Source organism: Drosophila obscura, unplaced genomic scaffold (genome assembly GCF_018151105.1).
Source record: "Drosophila obscura isolate BZ-5 IFL unplaced genomic scaffold, ASM1815110v1 contig_186, whole genome shotgun sequence".
In the NCBI taxonomy this organism is placed as follows: Eukaryota; Metazoa; Arthropoda; class Insecta; order Diptera; family Drosophilidae; genus Drosophila; species Drosophila obscura.
The window spans coordinates 2,932,196-2,950,938 of NW_024542774.1; the positions used below are offsets into that span (position 1 = coordinate 2,932,196).

Sequence of the window (18,743 nt, forward strand, 5' to 3'; positions counted from 1 at the left end):
CAACACATCCGCTCTGGGCAACGCGCAAAAAACAAGTGATCTTCGGCCAGCGTCGGGAGCCAACGACAACGACAATGACTGTGATCCGATCGCTTGGGGGGAGCTTTTGGGAGCTTTGGCGCAACGCAACGCACGCAGCGCGCGCCTCTTAGCAGAGCGCTGTTCGCGGCAATGCTAACAGCTGAGTGTGTGGAGATTCCGTTGCTAGGTGGGGGAGGGGCGGGGGTAGGCGTTAAACCTGTTGCCAATAATCGAAGTTGCTCTCCCTTCTCCTTTGCCCTCTCGCTGACGCTCGCTGACTCTCTGGCTCTGCGGGAGGGGGGAATGAGTAACGCCTTTTCTTGGAATTATCAGCATGTGTCATACGTCGAGGGATCGGGTCCAGCAAACAGAGGCACAGACAACAGCAGCAGCAGCCGCAGCAGCCCCTCCACAGTGGCGATTGACAGTTTATCTTGAGCGTTCCCCAACCCCACCCCCCTGGGTAAACTGTAAAACTTAAGAGCTTTTTTTTCTCAAAATTCGCTTGCAGTTTCTGTTGAATTTCCGGTCAATCGGTTTACGCCTATTGAGAAATTTATGAATGAATCTGCGCTTTGGTATCCCCCGGTACCAATCGATTTCTTACTGAATGAATGAATGAACGAACGAACAAACGAATGAGTAATACGTAAGCAAATATACTTTTTGGGGGGCGCTAATTAACCCATTCGTCGTGGCACACGTCTGGCAACAAGATCATTTCGAATGTGTTCCTAGAACCCATAATACGAGTTCGTGTAGTACTATTCCAGCCTCCGATTGCCAGCAATTGTGTGCAATTGCAGTGACTCAGCCACGGAGATCTCTCTACACGTAAATTGGTACCTACATAAGATCTAATAATCTCAGCTGAGATAATCGTTTACAGACCTAAGGTTCAGTTGGACCTTGCAGCCTTGCATGGAGAAGAGCAACTGCCTTGTAAATGGAATACTCGCGACACAAAGCTGTTGCTGATTCTGTCATTTATTCATGGACCAACTGAAACTGGCCTGGTCTTTCCTTCCTATGCGCCACCCGTCATCCCCCTTCTCCGCCGCTCCTCCGCCTCTTTTCACAATGTCGTCTTCGGTTCTGGGCTCTGTACGAGTATATCCATACCCATATACACACACACACACACACACACACCATATCTTGGCTGCCTGCTGTTATGGCCATGGACAAGTTGTCGTCCCCGCCTGCTGTGATGCAGTTTCCAGTTGGTGTCCTCCCCCTCCGTCAGCACCGCCTCTCACCATAGGAATAATGAAATATTTATGGGCTTCTTCTGCCTTTAATGACAACTATTTATGGTATTTTTAGACCACTCTGCTCTTCCCTCAGCACTCCGCCACTCCGCCCATCGAGTTTGTTGGCATCGACCGAAGATAAATGAACTTGGTTTCGAACCAAATTTTGCATTGAAAATTGCCTTTGAACTCTGGATGATGAATGATGAAGCGAATCAAACCAAGCAGAACATATACGTACATATACATATGTACATATGTATGCATAAAATTGTCATATAGATTAGAAAGATAATGCTAATTGTAGAGGAATATTGTGTGTGTATATAATAAGTACATACATATGTACATATATGCATCTGAATAGTATGTATTGGAGTCTATGGCTTGACTTTGAGTGCGAAAAACTATTTCTAAAACTCAATCACGTCACGGTCAGGCTTGGATACTCGTTTGGCAAGCGATATATGAAATATTTGATGTACCCTATAATTATATAAGTATACATACAGACATACATACATATGTACATACGAGTATGTCAATATCTATCTCTGTTTTGTCTAGCCTATGAATTAGAATTTTACAATGCGTCTACGTGATGATTGTTGAGGCTTGAAACAGGCAGGAAAAACAGGCAAATGGCCAATGTCAAATGGCAGACAAAACAAACAAAAACAAAACAAAAAAAATATCGCAACATTTCTTAGAGTTCAATATTGAAGATCCAATGAAATGCCCCATCCACGGCGATCCATGGTGGAGCTCCCCCGAGTGTGAGTGACTCACCACTTACCACAAAATACACTCAGAAAACTTTCGTTAATTGAGCAAACACAATTTGCATAAATATTGTAATCAAGTTGTCGCCTGCACGGGTATGTCGTATACACAAATATTGCACAAAAAGTTTTATTTTTTTGTTTTTGTATTTTGTCTTAAACTTTATCACTCGTTATCTTGGACCGATTGCGATTAGATCTTCTTGGTGTAGTTAGATAAGAGGGTTAGGGCAATTCATAGAACACACACACACTCACTCACACTCGCTCGATGGGGCGGAATATGTATTCACTTTATTCACACTGCATATTCGGATATTCGTTCGACTCAAACGGTCTCAAGTCCCAAGTCCCAAGACGTTGTTGGCAGAGAGGACGAGCGGCGCGACCGTTTCAAAGCACGTTCCGTATACGACTCGCTTCTACTTCTGGCAGCGAAAATATGTCTGCCGCTGCTGCTGTTGCTGTTGCCTTCTCTGCCTTCTTCGCTGTGTGTGTGTGTCTAATGGTTATAACTAAACCTGTACCTGAACCTATACTCGTACCTATGTGGATGTGGATGTGTCTGTGTTTCTTCCTATTTACGAGTCACGCGAATAGAAACAATAAAGTACTGGCGGCACACACACACGAACACCCATGAATCCTAGTTTTGGTGGTTGGAAAATAGTGCCAAGCCCTTCCTTGCCGCACGCCCGCTGCATATGATTAAAAAGCAACAGGAGCAGCAGACTAGCAGAGCAGCAGAGACGACAAAAGCTCTCCCTCTAGCCCTTAGCTCTAGCTGTAGCCCGAATGCAGGAACAGAACAGAACTCACCTCTAGTTAGCAGTCCTTCGCTTTCTGCACTGACTGTTAGCACGCACTGTTGTCTAGCTGTTAGCCAACTGTTAGCCAAATTTCAGCGATGATTCACTTGAGGGCGCAGCCCGTTTGGCGCTCTCTATTTCGTTGCTCTCGCGTTTTGTCTAACGAAAAGCTCTACGCGCAGCGGAAGCACAAACAAACAGACTTTTTCGCTTTCTTATTTAATTTAATTAAATTTGTGTGTTTGTAATTCGTTTAATGATATATGATATGCCTTGCTGCAGCGTCACCTGCTGCTGTAACTGCAAGTTCGTGATGCGTTTTTTGTTTGTGCTAGACTGAGGTCCAGTACGCTCCGCTTAGATTCTTTTATATGGCCGGGCGCAAGGCGGCGCGGCGCTCAGTACGAGACGAAACGATACGATCCGAGACGAGTCGATCCGGCAATCGCTCAGTTTGATGCTCGCGTCCTTCCCTGTCAGCAACCCCCCATCCCCCCCCACCATTCTGGTGCTTGAGCATAGTGGGGATCTTCCTCGTTTAGTTCGAATGCCGCCGCTATGAATATAACGGGAAACTCACGCATTTCTCCGTGATCCCGTTTTATCAATGCGATGAGTCACCCTCCCACTCTGAGTCTCGGTCTAAGCGATATGCCCTCTCATCGTCTTCTTCTTTAAGCGCAGAATTGCGTAAGTAAGCATCTGTATCTTCCGTGCGAAGTTCAAGCTGAATCATTTGAAATGCACGCCGTCCGCCGCCGCGTCCGAGCCTTCCTCCGCCACTTTCCTCTGTTTCGATTCATTCTGATTCGTTTTGTTACGATGCTAAATTTCGTTTTATATTGTTTCTTATATTTTGATTTATACGCACACAAACGTGCTGGAATGCCGTCCGCTCGGTCTCTTCCTTTACCGCCTATACCCCACCTGCGAGCCATCCCTCCCTTGCCGTGTGGGGCGCGTAATGTCTCCTTTTGTATACGTACTGCTATAGCTATTAAATGTTGCCTCTCGAACAAATAAACTAAGGATTTTAGATACAAAAGGAAAAAGAGAGATACAATTGCAAGCAGGAAGTCTGATTGATTGATTGACTGATGGATGGACAACCTGCGGGGGGTTGGCACTCCTTATCAGCATATCAATCAATCCGATATCCTTCAAAGTAACTCCATTAAATATTGAATTTATTATGTTCTTTATTACTCGGTTTTATTAGAAGAAAAAAGAAAGTCTTTTGTGGGCTGGGCCCCCATATCTACATAAATCCATAAGATTGGGCAACTGGCAGCACAAGAGCAGGCAGCAGGCAGCAGGTTTAGCTCGTAATTAAAGATACTTACTCTTTACTGTTTCCTAGACATAAATATATATAGCTTACGCATCTGCTCTGCCTCAAAAGATAATGAAAGACAAATAATGTTGTATCATCCCGACCTTGACTTCTCTCAACCTGGCTGTTCCAGCCATCTTTTGTCTGAATCTTGACTGGATCAGACTCCAGTTGTCTACGTGTTGTGGTCGTAGGACACGCCTTGATGTCGCACCCTCACCCTGGACACACACACTCGCAGAGCCCGTGTCTGGGTTAACCCTTTCTTCAATGGAAAACCCCACAAGTGCAGAAGTTATGGCTTGTATTGTATTGTGTTTCGGCATCTGCCCTGACTATCCCCGCAGTTCTAAGAAAAAACTCTTGAGTAATGCTATCACCCCGAAAATAAAATTTAAAAACAAAAGCAGACCACTGCCAGCTAAGGCTATGCAAACGGCAAACGGCAAACGTGCAATGCAAATGAATAAACCACACCGAGCAAAGAAAACAGATATTATAATATATATTTTTATTGCTTCTTTATTTTCACTCGAGTGTCTGCTGCCCACTGACTCACAAGTAACATCCACTGACTTGGATGCCAGCAGCCCTCCATCGAATACATTCCATCCGGAGAGAGAAAGGATGGATAGACAGACATTTTATTTCCATTACCACAAGCTCCATCGAATTGACATGCCAGAAGAGCTAGCGGCCATGGAGAGGGAAATACGATTTTGATTCTCAAAACAGATGTCCATGTCCATGTCAAGCTCGATGCTCCATGCTCCATGCTCGTCGCTACTGACCCTCTCTGGCGACCGGGGCTGTCATTCACCAGTTGATAAAAATCCAATAAAAAAAGCAACAACTTTTTAATTTGCATGCTACATAAAAGCTGCAGTCCTAGGCAGGAAAGGGGGGGACACAGACAAGAGGAAATACATTCGAAATGTGACAAACAGCTAAAGATAGAATAGATGACCATTATGTATTATTTATTGAAATCTAAGGAAAATTTCCCTCAAGGCAAATGGTACAGATTTTCATCGCATTGCGGCTTGAGCCACTTCCGCTTTGAATTCAATTTTCCCTGGGGATATTCACATGAAAGCTGTTCTTGTAAGTACAGCGTTAGTGCTTGTAAATGTGGAATATCATTTAAAATACTGAATACTTATCCTCTCCTCCACGTTTCGCTGTCCGATGTGCATCTTTGTGGATAACCAGCTGAAATCGAACACAAAACTGAGGCCATAAAGACATTTAACTGCACAGAGTTCCGCCCTTTGATTTTCTTGACTTACCATAGCTCAGCCCCCAAAGACCTTTACACAATCAGCAATCATTTTATGACTTTTAGCTATAAAATTAATAATTCTGTTTTGTTAAATTTTTAGCATTGCAAACACGTTCACACGAGGGCAACGAACGCGACTGCGCGAAAAGAGCTTTAAAATCAGAAAAAAAGTATACAGAAAATAAAAAATAAAACAAACAAAATCAAAAATATCCAAAAAATTGTCGACTAAATGCCAGCGAACGGCCAATGGTCAGTGGTCCCAGGTGGGCCAGTACGAGCCGCGCTTGGGCGCTGCACAATTACCAAAACAAAGAGCTGGCAGGAGGCAAACATAAACGTAAACACGTGAACTGCCTTGCCTGGCTATTTGCATTTGTCAAATAACAATAACAAAATTTGGAAGCTTAAATCAAGAATGCGGACTGCAGTTCTTTTGTGTTCAAGCCGAGTTAGGTGAACTTTCTGTCCGGGCTGGCACAAGGGTTTCCGAGGGGGGGCTAAGAAGGTCTATCTTCAGCTCATATGTATACGCAAATTGTTCGTTTGGGTTCAGTAAAATAGAAGAATCCTTTTGAAACTCGATTAAAGTAAAATCTGCGTAGCTGGCATTCCAAGGCCACTTCCTTTGCGTTGCTGTGGCCATTACTTTCGATGGGTGTCCTTTTCCTGGTTCAATGGAATCCCAATATTTATTTTGGCTATATTTTATTTAATTGCGCATACGCCGCGTATAACCCAAACAACACTAACAGCGGGACAACAACGGCGGAAAACGACCAGAAAATTGCCATCATATTTCTGACTGTCCGCTGTCGCCTCTTGTCTCTGCTTGTGCCTCTTGTTGCGTCGGCGGCTCCTGTTTGGCAGTCGCTGCACGTTCAGCATGCCGCATCACGTATTAATGAGTGCTGTACCCCTCTCAGCACCGCTCGGCAGCCACACCCACACAGACACGCTGCTGGCATCCTTGAGGCTGAAATAATACTTATTGCACTCAGGTCGCCCGTGTAGACAAACAGTTATGGCATTTAATGGCTAAAGAAAACATGGATATCCATGATAAAGCCAGTCACAATTCCCCTCCCACCACAGTGCTCTCCCGTTTCCATTTGCAAGCCAACAATAAAAGCAATCAAAAGCCAAAAGAATCAACTGCCACAGCCACTTGAGGCTCTGGCCCAGGCCCAGGCCCAGGCGCAGGCTCTTGCTGCATCGCAGGCGTGGGCGTTGTTCCCCAGCGAGACAGGGGGACACAGGGACTCAAGTGAAGGCAAATAATACTTCAGTTTATATTCATTGCAAAGTGGGAATTGTTTATTGCACTTGGTGAAAACCGCTGATTAAATGCACGTCGATTGTCCCTCAGCTGAACTTCCGCTGCTGCTGCGGAAGAGCCTTGCCTTGACTTGCCTTGCCTTCCTCAATAGCCAAAGAAGTTGAAGCCGCAGAGCAGTTTATCCGGCCTGCGTATGCGCGCTATCCCAAACTGAAATACAGACATATCATCCGCCGTATTCATGTCCAATGTCATCAGCTTCTCGGCGGCCAGGGGATGCCAAGAGCCGAACGTACAGGCGGCATTCATCTGAACACAAAGGAAATGAATGAATCAATAATTGAATCGAGACAGTGCTGTGTGGAAACACGGCTACCTCCTTGCTGTAGTAGTGACAGCGTCCATTGAGCCGCGTGGAGGGAATATACTCTACAAAGTCCACCTGAGGACAATGGGGCAAGAGCAACGCCAGACCTGCAACAAATATCAATGAAGATAAAAACCAAACGAAAACGCAATCAAAATGCTCACCAATAAAACCCGAACTGGGAGGATTACGTCTTATGGTACGGTTACCGGCAAACATCTGCAGAGTCTGCCACAGTCGCCACACGGAATGGGGATCGATGAGGAAGGCCCGCGACTTGGCATAGCGACGCCTATAGATCTCGTAGTTGGTGAACAGATCATAGTCGGCGCTGGTGAGCCAGTCCTCCAACGTACCGTTGTACTTGCCTGGATCCCAGGCGGCGATCGTCACATTGCGAAAGATGGGAGCGTGGGCAAAGTCGAATTCGGGCTTGGTGACCACCTAAGAGGGGAGCAGAGGAAATGACAGCACAGTTGGGGTGGATTGCCCGTGCTGGGTAATGCAATTGCAAGTGCGAGTGCGGAACTGGGTTGTGGTGCGGGTGCAGGTTCGGGCTTGGGCTCGGGTTCGGGTTCTGTTTCGGTGCCACCTACTTGAGAATTCACCACACGAATTGTGGTTTTGCTGCCAACATCCACCTCGTGTCCTTGCGTGGGCGCATGATTGAATCTCATCACAATGTCGTGCGTGTCTGGGAACGAAGCAAATGCAAATAAAATAAAATAAAACGAAATTGGAGTAGACATAGACACGGGTAAGTCAAACTGGTCATGAGCGATTCTTCCGACTTATTGTGCATGCGTGCAGCTCGTTGCTGTTGCTGCTGTTGCTGTTGCAGCTTGCCTTACCGATGAAGCGACCCAGCTTGGAGCCGGCCAGGGAGCCGGCGCTGGAGACAATCGCACAGGTCTTGATGTTCTTGATGTTGCGAAAGAGCTTCTGGCGCGGAAAGAGGCGGCCAAAGGGCATTTTGTCAAAGGGTGTATCCTTGCGGCGTAGTACCCGCACGCCCGCTTCCATGACCAGGCAGGTGGACGGATAGTACTGCTCCTCGAAGCTATCCCCGAACACGGGCTTGTAGTCGACGTGGTAGGGATTGGGATGCGAGTCGTTGAGCGACTCGCTCATGGACTTATCGAAGGTCTGGACAATGCGCTGGCGGAACTGCTGCGTCTTGTTGTGGCACTGATCCGAGTACTTGTCGTGGCACACGTAAAGCTTGGGGCTGAGCGTGAGTTTCGTATTCTTGGAGACCTTTAGCCGCGGATGGGGCGCCAGCTTGGAGGAGTTGATGGCCGGACTCTCGCGACTCTCCACAACGAACTTTTCGTTGGGATTCCATCGCACATGGAACACGCTACGCGTCAGTCGTCGTGATGCACTCCCATGCTCATTTCCTGCAGGAGAATCAAATTACTTTGCGCAAACGCTTTTCTGCCATACGCACCGTTGACGGCTGCTCGCCCTGAGGTATTCACCTCTGCCACGCTGGGTTCGTGTCTCGGCTGAGCTTTCGTGGCGCCGATTTGTACGCTCTGAATTATTAACGCGACGCTCAGAAGCAGGACAGCGAGTGGGCGCTGACACTGACCCGACAATGCGCGTTTCACTTGCCACATTTTCCACACATAATACACCCTTCCGCAGTGCTTTCAATTAATATTTAAGTGGACTAAGATAAGTCAGTAGCTGAAGGAGGAGAATGAAGTACTGTATTAAAATATATTTTCCGCATATTTGGCTTTTCACAGGACTAAGTGCAATGCAAAGATTAGAAGCAGGGATAGGGACTGACGATGTTACGAGTAATATTAATTTATTAATACAAAAATAGCTTGACACCGTTTCACAAATTCTTTCTCTCTGGAAACATCCTAGACCGCAAGGGTATGGGCACATACTCCCCGGCCCATCTTTCCAAATGTAATGTGCTCGTTATTTTCATATTAGTCTTATCAATTAACTGCAAAGCACTCTTCAGCAATGTCAGTTACAATTAGTTGGCCTTCCGCCCATTCACGTTTCATCTAAGTAGAAAACCATGTAGCCTGTCAAGTCACAAACAATTATGCTGCCAGCAGATTTGTTAGCCATCATTCGAATGGACAGATTTGGCTGTCACAGATATTTACAGGTCTTTTTCGACTCATTTTCGATTCATTTTCGACTGCTGCTGGTCGGGTGGCGCCAAAAAGCATGCAAAACAAAACCGCACACGCAAATTACCCAGTCGAAAAGAAGGGAGGGAGGGAAGGGGCAAGCACAAACAATACTCGGGGACAAGTTGTGTTGACCGTTAACCGTTGGGGTAGCGCCGCACTTTAATGGTTGGCAAATATTTAACTAGAGGCACACAAACACGCGAGCAAACACCTGAAAACGCACATACATATGGATGTATGTACGTATGTATATACTCGTACACTAGCCGCCAAAAGTGCGTTCACTGGCAGCAAGCGCAAAAGTTCGCAAAAATGACCGCTCTTAAATGGCGCTTACATCCGTGTCGTATCGTATCGTATCCGCTGCTCGAACTTTCCCTTTCGACAGTCGAAACGACTCTGAGTTCCGTTTCCCGGCCAGCCAGCCGAGCCGAGCCGATGAACCGACGAGCCGAGTGGAGATGAACCAGCTTCGGCATTGGTGGCGGCATCCCGATGGTCCTTCCGTCGGATTATCCTTCCTTCCTTTGACTCCTCGAGCTGCTCTCCCCCCCCCAACGAGTGTTCCCCTCGGCTTCGCTTAATTAGAGTGTTGTTACTTCTGCCACTGTTGCCGTTGCTGCTGTTGCCGCCACTGCCTTTTGCCAGAGCCTTTAAGCACCTGCGTTGAGAGCGGGCGCGAAAAGTGAAAGTTATATAATACATATAATACTTTCAGGCCCCCCACAAACCTTAGCACTTCAAAGCCAAATCCGTGAGAGATTTTTACACTTGCCATTTGCAAGAATTTACTAGGACTCTGCTCCAACTGACTCCCCGTAGCCCACTAAGCGCAAGCTGACGATTCTGGCCAAGTTTTCGGTTTGATTGCAGGCACTTCGCTGGATTCTCCTATGGGGAAATCAAATTTGACGACTGCCTAGCACTAAAGTCGCACGTTTTTATAGAAGTATTTGGCATTGCAGTGTGATCACAGGGGTCAGCAGTGGTTTTGGTATTCTCTTTTGATTTGAGAGCAGTTTTCTCTTTCTTAGTTTTTTCCTGGAAGCTTTCAGAGTGCAGAGAAGGAAGGAAATACTTAAATAAATCTTGCTTTGGCCTGTAGAACTTTGTGCAAGTCATGGGTTCCTTTTTTAAATAGAAGAGAATTCAAAGACTTGGCCCCGAACTTTGTCCTATCGTCTTTTACTTTATACGTTTGTTCTCGATTTTCCCTCGTTGCCTCGTTGTGATCCTCCGCCGTCCCAGAAGCAAGTCAAATGCGCATTCTCGTATATATATATATTTGTTTTTTATGTTTTTTTTTTTTGCTTTTTCGGCTTGAACAATAATTATTATTTTTGTAATCATTTATTATTCATCGTCATAATCATAATAATTTTTCTATACAAATACATTCAATAACAACAATTTTTTTTATTATATTCTTTTTGTTTTCTGCTTTTGTTTTTACTTTTACGTCATTGTTTAATTATTTTACAATTACCATAATTATGCCAGTTGCCATTATTATTATTACATAGTATTACTATTTTCCATCTCTCGTTATTCATAATTTTTTCATTTTCATTTCTTTAGATAGTTTGGCTGGGGAATTTCCTTTGTTTTCGTATTTAGATTTTTAGCTTAAGGACTATGAAAATTTCGTTTTCCGTGTTCTATTTTTTGGGATTATTCTTTTTTTTTTAATTTTGTTTCCTATGTTCTGTTATTTTATTTTTTTTATCCCATTTTGGTTTTGCATTCTTTTTAACAACAAGTACAGAAGATTTCAGTTTATTTTTGTTAAAGTTCTTAGCTGTCTCATGTGGGATGTTAGAATTTAATTTATTTTTATCAGTTTCTTCTAGGATAGTGTTATTTTGGGATGGGTTTGTCATCTGGATATTCTTGGCTGCAAACGTTTTCCCTTGGAAAACTCTATGGTTTTAGTATTCGTTTTTAATGGAAATTGTTTTGTTTTGTTAGCTAGCAGCTTTGATTTAATTTTTTTAATTGTTTTGTTGTTGTTCCATTTAATTAAATTAAATTTGTCTTGACTGGGCGCTATGAATTTTCATGTATTATTACGCTTCGCTTCGCTTGCCTCTCTACTTCTCGGTTTCGTATTTGTTTGGCATTCGGTGTTTTCTTTTTTGATATCAAATACAATACATTTAATATTTTTCGTTCCTCTTTGCCATGGCAAAAAATTATGTAATTTCGTTCTGACCTAAAAAGAATTTTGGTTTTCGTTTTTAAAATTCTCTTTTCGTTTTTATTTATTTTTTGTTTTTTTTTTACATATTTTAAATAGTTTTTTTTTTTTGTTTTTGTAGAAAATAATTGCTACCGTTTGCCATACATTTTGTTGCTGCAGCGGAGTTTTTTGTTTCATTACTGGGTATCTTTAATTATGTTTGGTTTTGTTTTTGGTTTTTTGTTTTTTTTTTTTGTGGCAGCTGCTAATCAATTACAAAAATTATTGTATAATTCGTGCTAACTTGTTATTGATTCGGATGGGCATTGGAATTCGTTAGTGTGTGTGTGTGGGTGTGTGGATCGCATGGGCTGGTTCCATTGCGGCTATTTCTTCCTGTTCGGTTGCGCTGCGGTAAAGTAATGTTTGACGATATCATATAATCGTCGCTTGATCGGAGCTACAGCTCTGAGTTTTACCGTTTACCCCCCCCAATACGCACACAATTCAACTAGTTTTTCTCCTTGCACAATGAAAATCGTCTCATTCTGGAAACATCCTCTCCAACCGTCCAACGCGTACAATTTGTTTAATACATACATACTCTAAGGGAGACGTGGAATTGGAATGGGAATCGGGATGGGGTTGGGAATTGGGATCGAAATCGGAATCACGATCGGATTGCCCGCCTCCGTATACCGCCTACCGTCCACCGTCCACCGTCCACAGACCTCCATCTACGTTCACGTCCATTTATTGTTTACATTTAAATAAATTAACATTTAATTTATTATTATTTAGGCATCTATTCATGTTAACTATTTTATATATATCAAAAAGTTTTACAAAAGTACACAATAATTCATAACAATTTGCATTTCAATATGCGCGCAATTTGTGCCAGCGGCTCTCTCTCTCTCTCTCTCTCTCTCTCTCTGTTTCTGCTCTGTTTCTTCATTCGTGTCGCTCCTCTTCGAAATGAGTTTAGCATTCGCCCCAATGTACAGTTATCTCGCTGACGACAGTACGAGATAGCGAAAGGTTTTTGTTTATGTAAATTCATAAATTTCGTGTGTGTTTCATTGAGTTGCGGAAAGAGTTTTACACACAGACGGGACATTAATTATGGAAAATTGTTGGCGAACGGAAAATCTCGTAATAGAAAATTCGTGTGGGACAGAAACTCTCACAGAAAAAAATGTCCCAATTTCCAGGGACAGTTAAAGGATACTGTAGTTCTTTTCTATTTACAAATATTTATTGATATGGAGGGGGAAATCAAAGAAATGTAAGTGCATGAGAGGTCCTTAATGAATGCTACTACTTTTGCTTGTAATATTCTTTACGTTTCTACAACAACATCTAACACAATCCACACCATTCCTATTATTCTATCTCTTCCTAAAGTAATGCGTCAGTGTTGAAAGAAAGTGTTGAAAACGGAAGTGAAATTCCAGCTGAAAGTTGAGGAACATTACAAAACATTACTACTCGTACATACATGTGTACTAGACTCAAAAGAAGTTTCGGTTTCGTTTCTCAGCCACTGCCTGCAGTGGGTCAAAGTTGAACCTTTCGTTAACAGATTTCGGAATGAATTTTCCCAAAAACATAGGAAATTTCGAAAGCGTTGAGAGATGATGCGGTGAGTAGAAACTAACTAAACTAAATATATTGTATAAGAGTGCTTAAGGTAGGTATATGGTATATGGTATAAGGTGTATGTGTATGTGTGAGTGTGAGTGTGAGTTTTTATTTTGTTTGTTTGGCGAGTGTGCTCTATCAGAGGGACTTTCTCATACTGTTTCGTACTTAGCTCCATAGTTAATTAGTTAATACCAAATATGACTATTTATCTGAATATTTCTTATTGGTTTAAGTTTGGTTTTTTTTTAATTCATTTTTTGTTTTGTTTTGTTTCGTTTTTCCTATAGTTATTCCATTTCTGCTGCAAGTTATGTACGATAAATTGATAATTATAAATATATCCCTCGCAAATGTATTATATATGTATTCGCTACATAGAGTTCACTTTATTACAAAAATTATTATTATTATTATTCATATAGTAGGTATGTTGTTGCTGCTGTTTGCTTTTCTCTATCTTCTGTTGCTGTTTACGTTGCACATTTTCACTATTCCTATCGTACAGATCAGATCCTATACCCAGATCAATATACATATACGTAAATGTGGCGCATGGATCATGGCTCTATATACTGGTAATGCTTCCGTTTTGTGTCTGAATCCTTTAATGAACCTTAAAGATAAGTTTTACTGTGCGCTTTACATGCTCCTCTGTCCACCCATTTTTCGGGGTTCTTTTCTGGGTTTTCTCAGGGATTATACAAATTATGAACCATCATCGTCTGCTTCCGTTTTAAAACTAAATAAAGACAATTCTTAGACACGTTTGTGGTTGTTATTTTTGTTATCTTCGTCTCGTTAATTGATTAATTAATTTGTTAATTAATCGCTTCCACATCTCTCGACCGTCTCGACTACAGTATTTCATATATATATGTTCTTTTATATTTCGTTAAACTAGATTTTTTTAAGTAAAGTTCACGTTTCGTTTTTTGTTTTTGGGGTTTCTTTGAAAGGTGGTTGATACGCGGCCTATACGTCAATTTGTTAATGAAATTGTATTTTCTTTCCTCTTTTGTTTTGTTAGCTGTCGTCGTGAATTTTCCGCTATTTAGTTATGTATGCCGTTTTCAAAATTTCTTTGTTATTCTAGTTGTAAATTATTCCATTTTTCCGTTTCTCTTTGTTTTCTTTCTTTATTTGTTTCATTTTTAGCTAACCTAAAATTTTCGTATTTGTTGCTCGCCAGTAATTAAATTAATAACTATTTTTATTTTTGGTTTCGTTTCGGTTCCGTTTGATGTACTCGTATGTACACATACATATCATGTGTACATACATATGTATATCATTGTTTAGTTCCATGCTCCTGTTAAATGTTCCTGTTTTTTTTTTTTGGTTTTTTTTTTCTGTGTCTCTGTTATCATTTATCTAAAAAACCTATTCTTGTGGCAGTTGCTTTTTGTTTAATTAAATATTAATATTCTTTGTTCTAGTTGTAATAAAATATGCTATTTTGTTTTTTGGGTTTTTTTTTTTCAATGGAGATTTATAATTCATGTTCGTTTTTATTTCACTTGAAAGAGGACCATAAATATTTATGTGGTTTTTATTTGCTTTGGTTTTATGTCTCATTTAATTCGCTTTTCCCCCAGTTTTATAATCTTGTTGTTGGTGTCTATGTTCTGTTTTTTTTTAGCTCTCAACTTCTATTATTTATCATTTCGGAATTAACTACCATTCGATTTTCCTATAGCGACAGGGATGAGAGAGTACACGGGCAGCCATTGGCTTGCCATCGCCGTCGCCATCGTCCGCCCACTGTTGGCGGAAGCACACGGCCACACACGTTTTGCAGGCACTATAAGGCGCCGCTGCCCACAATTCGCCACTCCCCCAGCCACCATCTCCGCCACCAATCGTTGATGTTGTAGTTGTAGTAGTAGAAATAGCGATAGTTAATAGTCCTAGTGCACCCCTCCCTCGCCTGCCACACACCCCCGCCCGGCCAGCTCCAACTCCACCTGATCCTGATCCTGATTCTGACTCGTAATCGTACCGGATCTAAGTCTCTATATTTAGGCATGGATATACGACCACCTCGCGACTCGCATTTAAATTTACTCCGGCTACTAAAGTATCTCACTTTGCTACACATCTGCCTATGAGTATTTAGTGGTCTCACCGACCACGCCCACATCCAAGCATTCGACCCGAAAGCGCCCTCAGCCTCGGCTTCGGCTTCTGCTTGGGGAGCCTTTTCCGTGCATTTTCCATCGACGCTTTGCTGGCTGCTCCTCCTGTTCGTGCTGCCGCTGCCGCTGCCACTGCCACTTGCTGAGTTGCTGTTGCTGGTGATTAGCTCCTGCTCGTGGCAGCTGGCCTCGCAGTTGACGCACTGGCGACCACGGCCACGCTGCCCACAGCCGCCGCTCCAGCTGCAGCTCCAGCGCTGAGCCGCCCCGCAGCTGCTGAGCAGGCCGAGCAAAGCGCTCAGCCAGACGAGCAGCTGTGTGGGCGGTGCCGCGGCCTCTGTGCCCGAGGCGTAGTACGGAAATGTGCAGCGCGTGGTGACGGCGGGCACTGGGGCACAGTTGCCGGATACCGGCGCCTTGGGCATCTCTCCGTCCTCGTCGTAGTAGTAGATGCTGCCGAGGCGTGCATAGTACGGCAGACGCTCCATCAGTGACTCCATGGCGTCCTGTTCGCTGTCGCGCTCCTTGGTCACGTTCCTCAGGGCCAGAGCCACGCTCTTGGCCCGGGCATGCTCGCCGGGGGGAGAGCTCAGCGTGAGCGTTATGTTGTGGACTCGGCGGGTGGAATTTGCTGCCACATCGCTGGGACTTGCCCGCGGCGGGGCAAAATCCTGGCACACGGTGCAGACTCCGCTCTCGGGTCCGTTGCAGTAGCTGTAGCAGCAGTCGTTGGGGCCGTAGCTGGATTTCTTCAGCTGCTCTCCAGTTTCGGGTATATTTTGATCTACAGTGGGATTGGGTTGTAGTATTACAAAATTGAGAGGGCATAGATTTCAGGGGCGGCTTACCTAGGCAAAGAAATGTCGGCTCGCCGGCATATTGGGTGGGCAGCGCAGGGGCGCGGTCGGCGGGCAGCAGATACGGGCACTTTTGTTCTACGGTTTGACAGACGCTCAGGCAGGGCCGGATGCGTCGTCGCTTGCGGAACTCCGCCTTGCGTGTCGATCTGCCGTGGGTGTTGAGATAGAGCAACGAATTATGTTTGTGTCTGATAATTTTCGTGGCTTCGTGGGACAACTTACCTCTTTTGAAGTTTTGATATCACTGGATCCAAGCCTCTGGGATCCGCATTATTGGCAGTCGATATGAAATTATTGGATTGTGTTTCAGCCTCAGCCGCGGCCATGGCAACTGGCCCCTCGCCACCATTCACATCCGACACCTGGCTCTGGTGGGGATTAGACATGCCAACAACATCATAGAATGTCTGAGCCAGATCCCTGCCAATCGCATCCTCCACATTGCGGTCATTGTCCCCGTTCACGTTCCCGTTCACATTGCCGTTTGCGTTCGTGTTCTCCTCGTTCCCATTCGCCTTCGAGCTCTTGTCAGGCTTCTGATTAATCTGACGCTCGTTCATGTTATTGCCGTTATTTGATTTATTGTTATTGCTGATTAATTTCAGAGATTTATGCTTGATTCCGTTCACTCCTCCAGCTCCAGCTACACCAGCTACATCACCTCCCTCAGTCCGCGTTGCACTCCACGCCGAGCGTTTGTTTTTGCCAGGAGTTTTCGCATTGCTGCTCTGCTCAGTCCCGGGTGGAGCAACGTCCTTTGGCTCGGCAAAATATGGCACCAGTGTACTGCATACCCAGCGACGATATGCTTCCTGCAAAACAAACAACAATAAAAAACAACCAAATGAAAAATGTTACATTAATAATGGAAATTCCCTCGGTCACGCTTATACTTATTAAACCGATTAAGATTTATGCTGATGCAATTAAATGCTTTAAACTGAATCTAGTATTTTATTGGGAGCTTATACATGTTTTTGCGAATTGAATTCCCTTTTTGAACTGGCTATGAATAAAATTGTAGCTATCTAACAGCATATAATCTGTTCTTGGATAAACTTACATACATATATTATTATCGCTTACACCTTACTCGTTTAGTAATAAAGTATCGATCCAAGTACTACATACATATAGTAGTAGGTAGGTACATCCCTCTACATCCTCACCAGACAAATATTTTGCATACTTTTGCAGCCGAACAATTAATTCGGAGATTCCCCTTGAGCTCGTTGAATCACAACTCAATCCATACATATATTAGTTTTGAATCTGTATGTCATTTTCCTCCACCGTACCGTCGCCCTTCAATCATCCAACAGTTTTTCATTTAGCTGGCAATTTGCTGCCAGGTAGGAAAAATATTTTTGCTTATACTTTGCTGATGTGTTGTCGGTTTTCGTTGTTGGCTGTCGATGTTGTTGATGTGTTTGTGGTAGTAGTTTTTTTTTGTGATTTTCAATTTGGCCCTAACTATGTGCATTGCAGCTGTTTTCTGTGGAATTTCCTGGTCTGGTCCGGCTCCGCTCCTAGCTCTCCTACAGCCTCCACATCCACACCTAATATCCGGCACACCACAAATGTTGGTCAAAGCCAAATACCAAACATACAGCTCAACTCCACTATTCTGGAGGCCTGTACAGATTTTTTGCTTTTGGATAAAATTTGAGCTATTTTGCAACATTTTCCAACATTTCTGTGGCTATCTCATCTGTTTGGATTGCCATTACAGTTGCCTGGAGGGCTTCAGACTAGACCGAATTTAAGTTTTTCTTTCAGTTTTAATATGTACATAAGCACCTATGTACCTACATGTATACATATGTATGTAGCTTGTAGTGCTGAAAAATATTGACCGTATGCAGTGAGCAGCCGAAAAGGCAGAGCTGCTTCTCGATGTACATGTACATGTATGTACGCATTTATCCAGGCTCTTGATTGCCTCAAGTTAAAGTGCAGCAAAGTGCATTGATTGCCTAAATCAATTATAGCAATTGTATGTGGAGATGCAGATGCAGATGCGTGCATGTGTGTGTGTGTGTTGGAGAGGCATGTGGCATGCACCACAAAACAAAGCAAAGCATGGCAAAGGCCAAATGCAAACACAACACTAATTGAATTAACCTCTACAAGGCACCCTTCCAGCCACGCCCTGTCTGTCTTTTGGGCTGAATATTCCTTGGGTGTGGCTATGCCCGTGATAACCGCAAAGGCGTGCGCCGCATTCATAAATTACGCATACGTACGTATACGCAATGCTGCCCAGCAGCCCTGCGGCCGACTGCAACTGGCTGCAGCCACAGAACGAGCCCACCATCACCACCTGCAATGGCCATGTTAATTACATATTTGTGCATTGCCGCTGGGTTCTGTAGGCGTTGCTACTTATGGCCAGCACCTAGTAATGAAGTAATGAAAATGGCAAATACAAACTTATAGGTTTTCAGGCAGCTAGGCCAGCCAGCTACGAGTGGATTGGATATTCCTTTTTTATTGAACGGAACATCAGAGTTAAATCCAAAAATAACATAAATTAAATCTAAAGCTCACATTTGATGTGTTTCAACTGGTAAAATAATTGCAACACGTCATGTACATACATATATAAATATGTATATGTAAATTAGTCAT

General features: G+C 43.6%; 2 protein-coding genes across 6 annotated transcripts in view; both read right to left on the minus strand.

Moving 5' to 3' along the window:
- Positions 1-6,787: 6,787 nt before the first annotated feature.
- On the minus strand, positions 6,788-10,572 carry LOC111070958 (beta-galactoside alpha-2,6-sialyltransferase 2). The gene is made up of 7 exons (XM_022362025.2): positions 9,629-10,572; positions 8,577-8,818; positions 7,978-8,526; positions 7,723-7,820; positions 7,291-7,570; positions 7,136-7,233; positions 6,788-7,068 (listed from the first exon to the last, which is right to left on the minus strand). The coding sequence occupies exons 2-7, from the start codon at positions 8,746-8,748 to the stop codon at positions 6,904-6,906; spliced, it is 1,362 nt and encodes a 453-aa protein (XP_022217717.2). The 5' UTR covers positions 8,749-8,818; positions 9,629-10,572; the 3' UTR covers positions 6,788-6,903.
- A 606-nt stretch (positions 10,573-11,178) lies between these two features.
- Positions 11,179-18,743, minus strand: part of LOC111070981 — a 37,175-nt gene continuing 29,610 nt past the window's right edge. For all 5 annotated transcript variants that reach the window (XM_041592861.1, XM_041592860.1, XM_041592859.1 and 2 more), the window contains 3 exons: positions 16,335-16,924; positions 16,101-16,258; positions 11,179-16,036 (listed from right to left, as the gene is read on the minus strand). In XM_041592861.1, coding sequence (XP_041448795.1) covers positions 14,919-16,036; positions 16,101-16,258; positions 16,335-16,924 — 1,866 coding nt within the window. In that variant the 3' untranslated portion in view covers positions 11,179-14,918. The remainder of the gene's footprint in view (positions 16,037-16,100; positions 16,259-16,334; positions 16,925-18,743) is intronic.

Excerpts from the sequence above, each read along its gene's own strand:
- LOC111070958 (XM_022362025.2), bottom strand. The coding sequence starts at position 8,748 with ATGTGGCAAGTGAAACGCGCATTGTCGGGTCAGTGTCAGCGCCCACTC. Across the intron at positions 8,527-8,576 it reads AGGGCGAGCAGCCGTCAACG|GAAATGAGCATGGGAGTGCA; the intron begins GTGCGTATGGCA and ends ATTCTCCTGCAG. Across the intron at positions 7,571-7,722 it reads TTCGTGTGGTGAATTCTCAA|GTGGTCACCAAGCCCGAATT; the intron begins GTAGGTGGCACC and ends CTCCCCTCTTAG.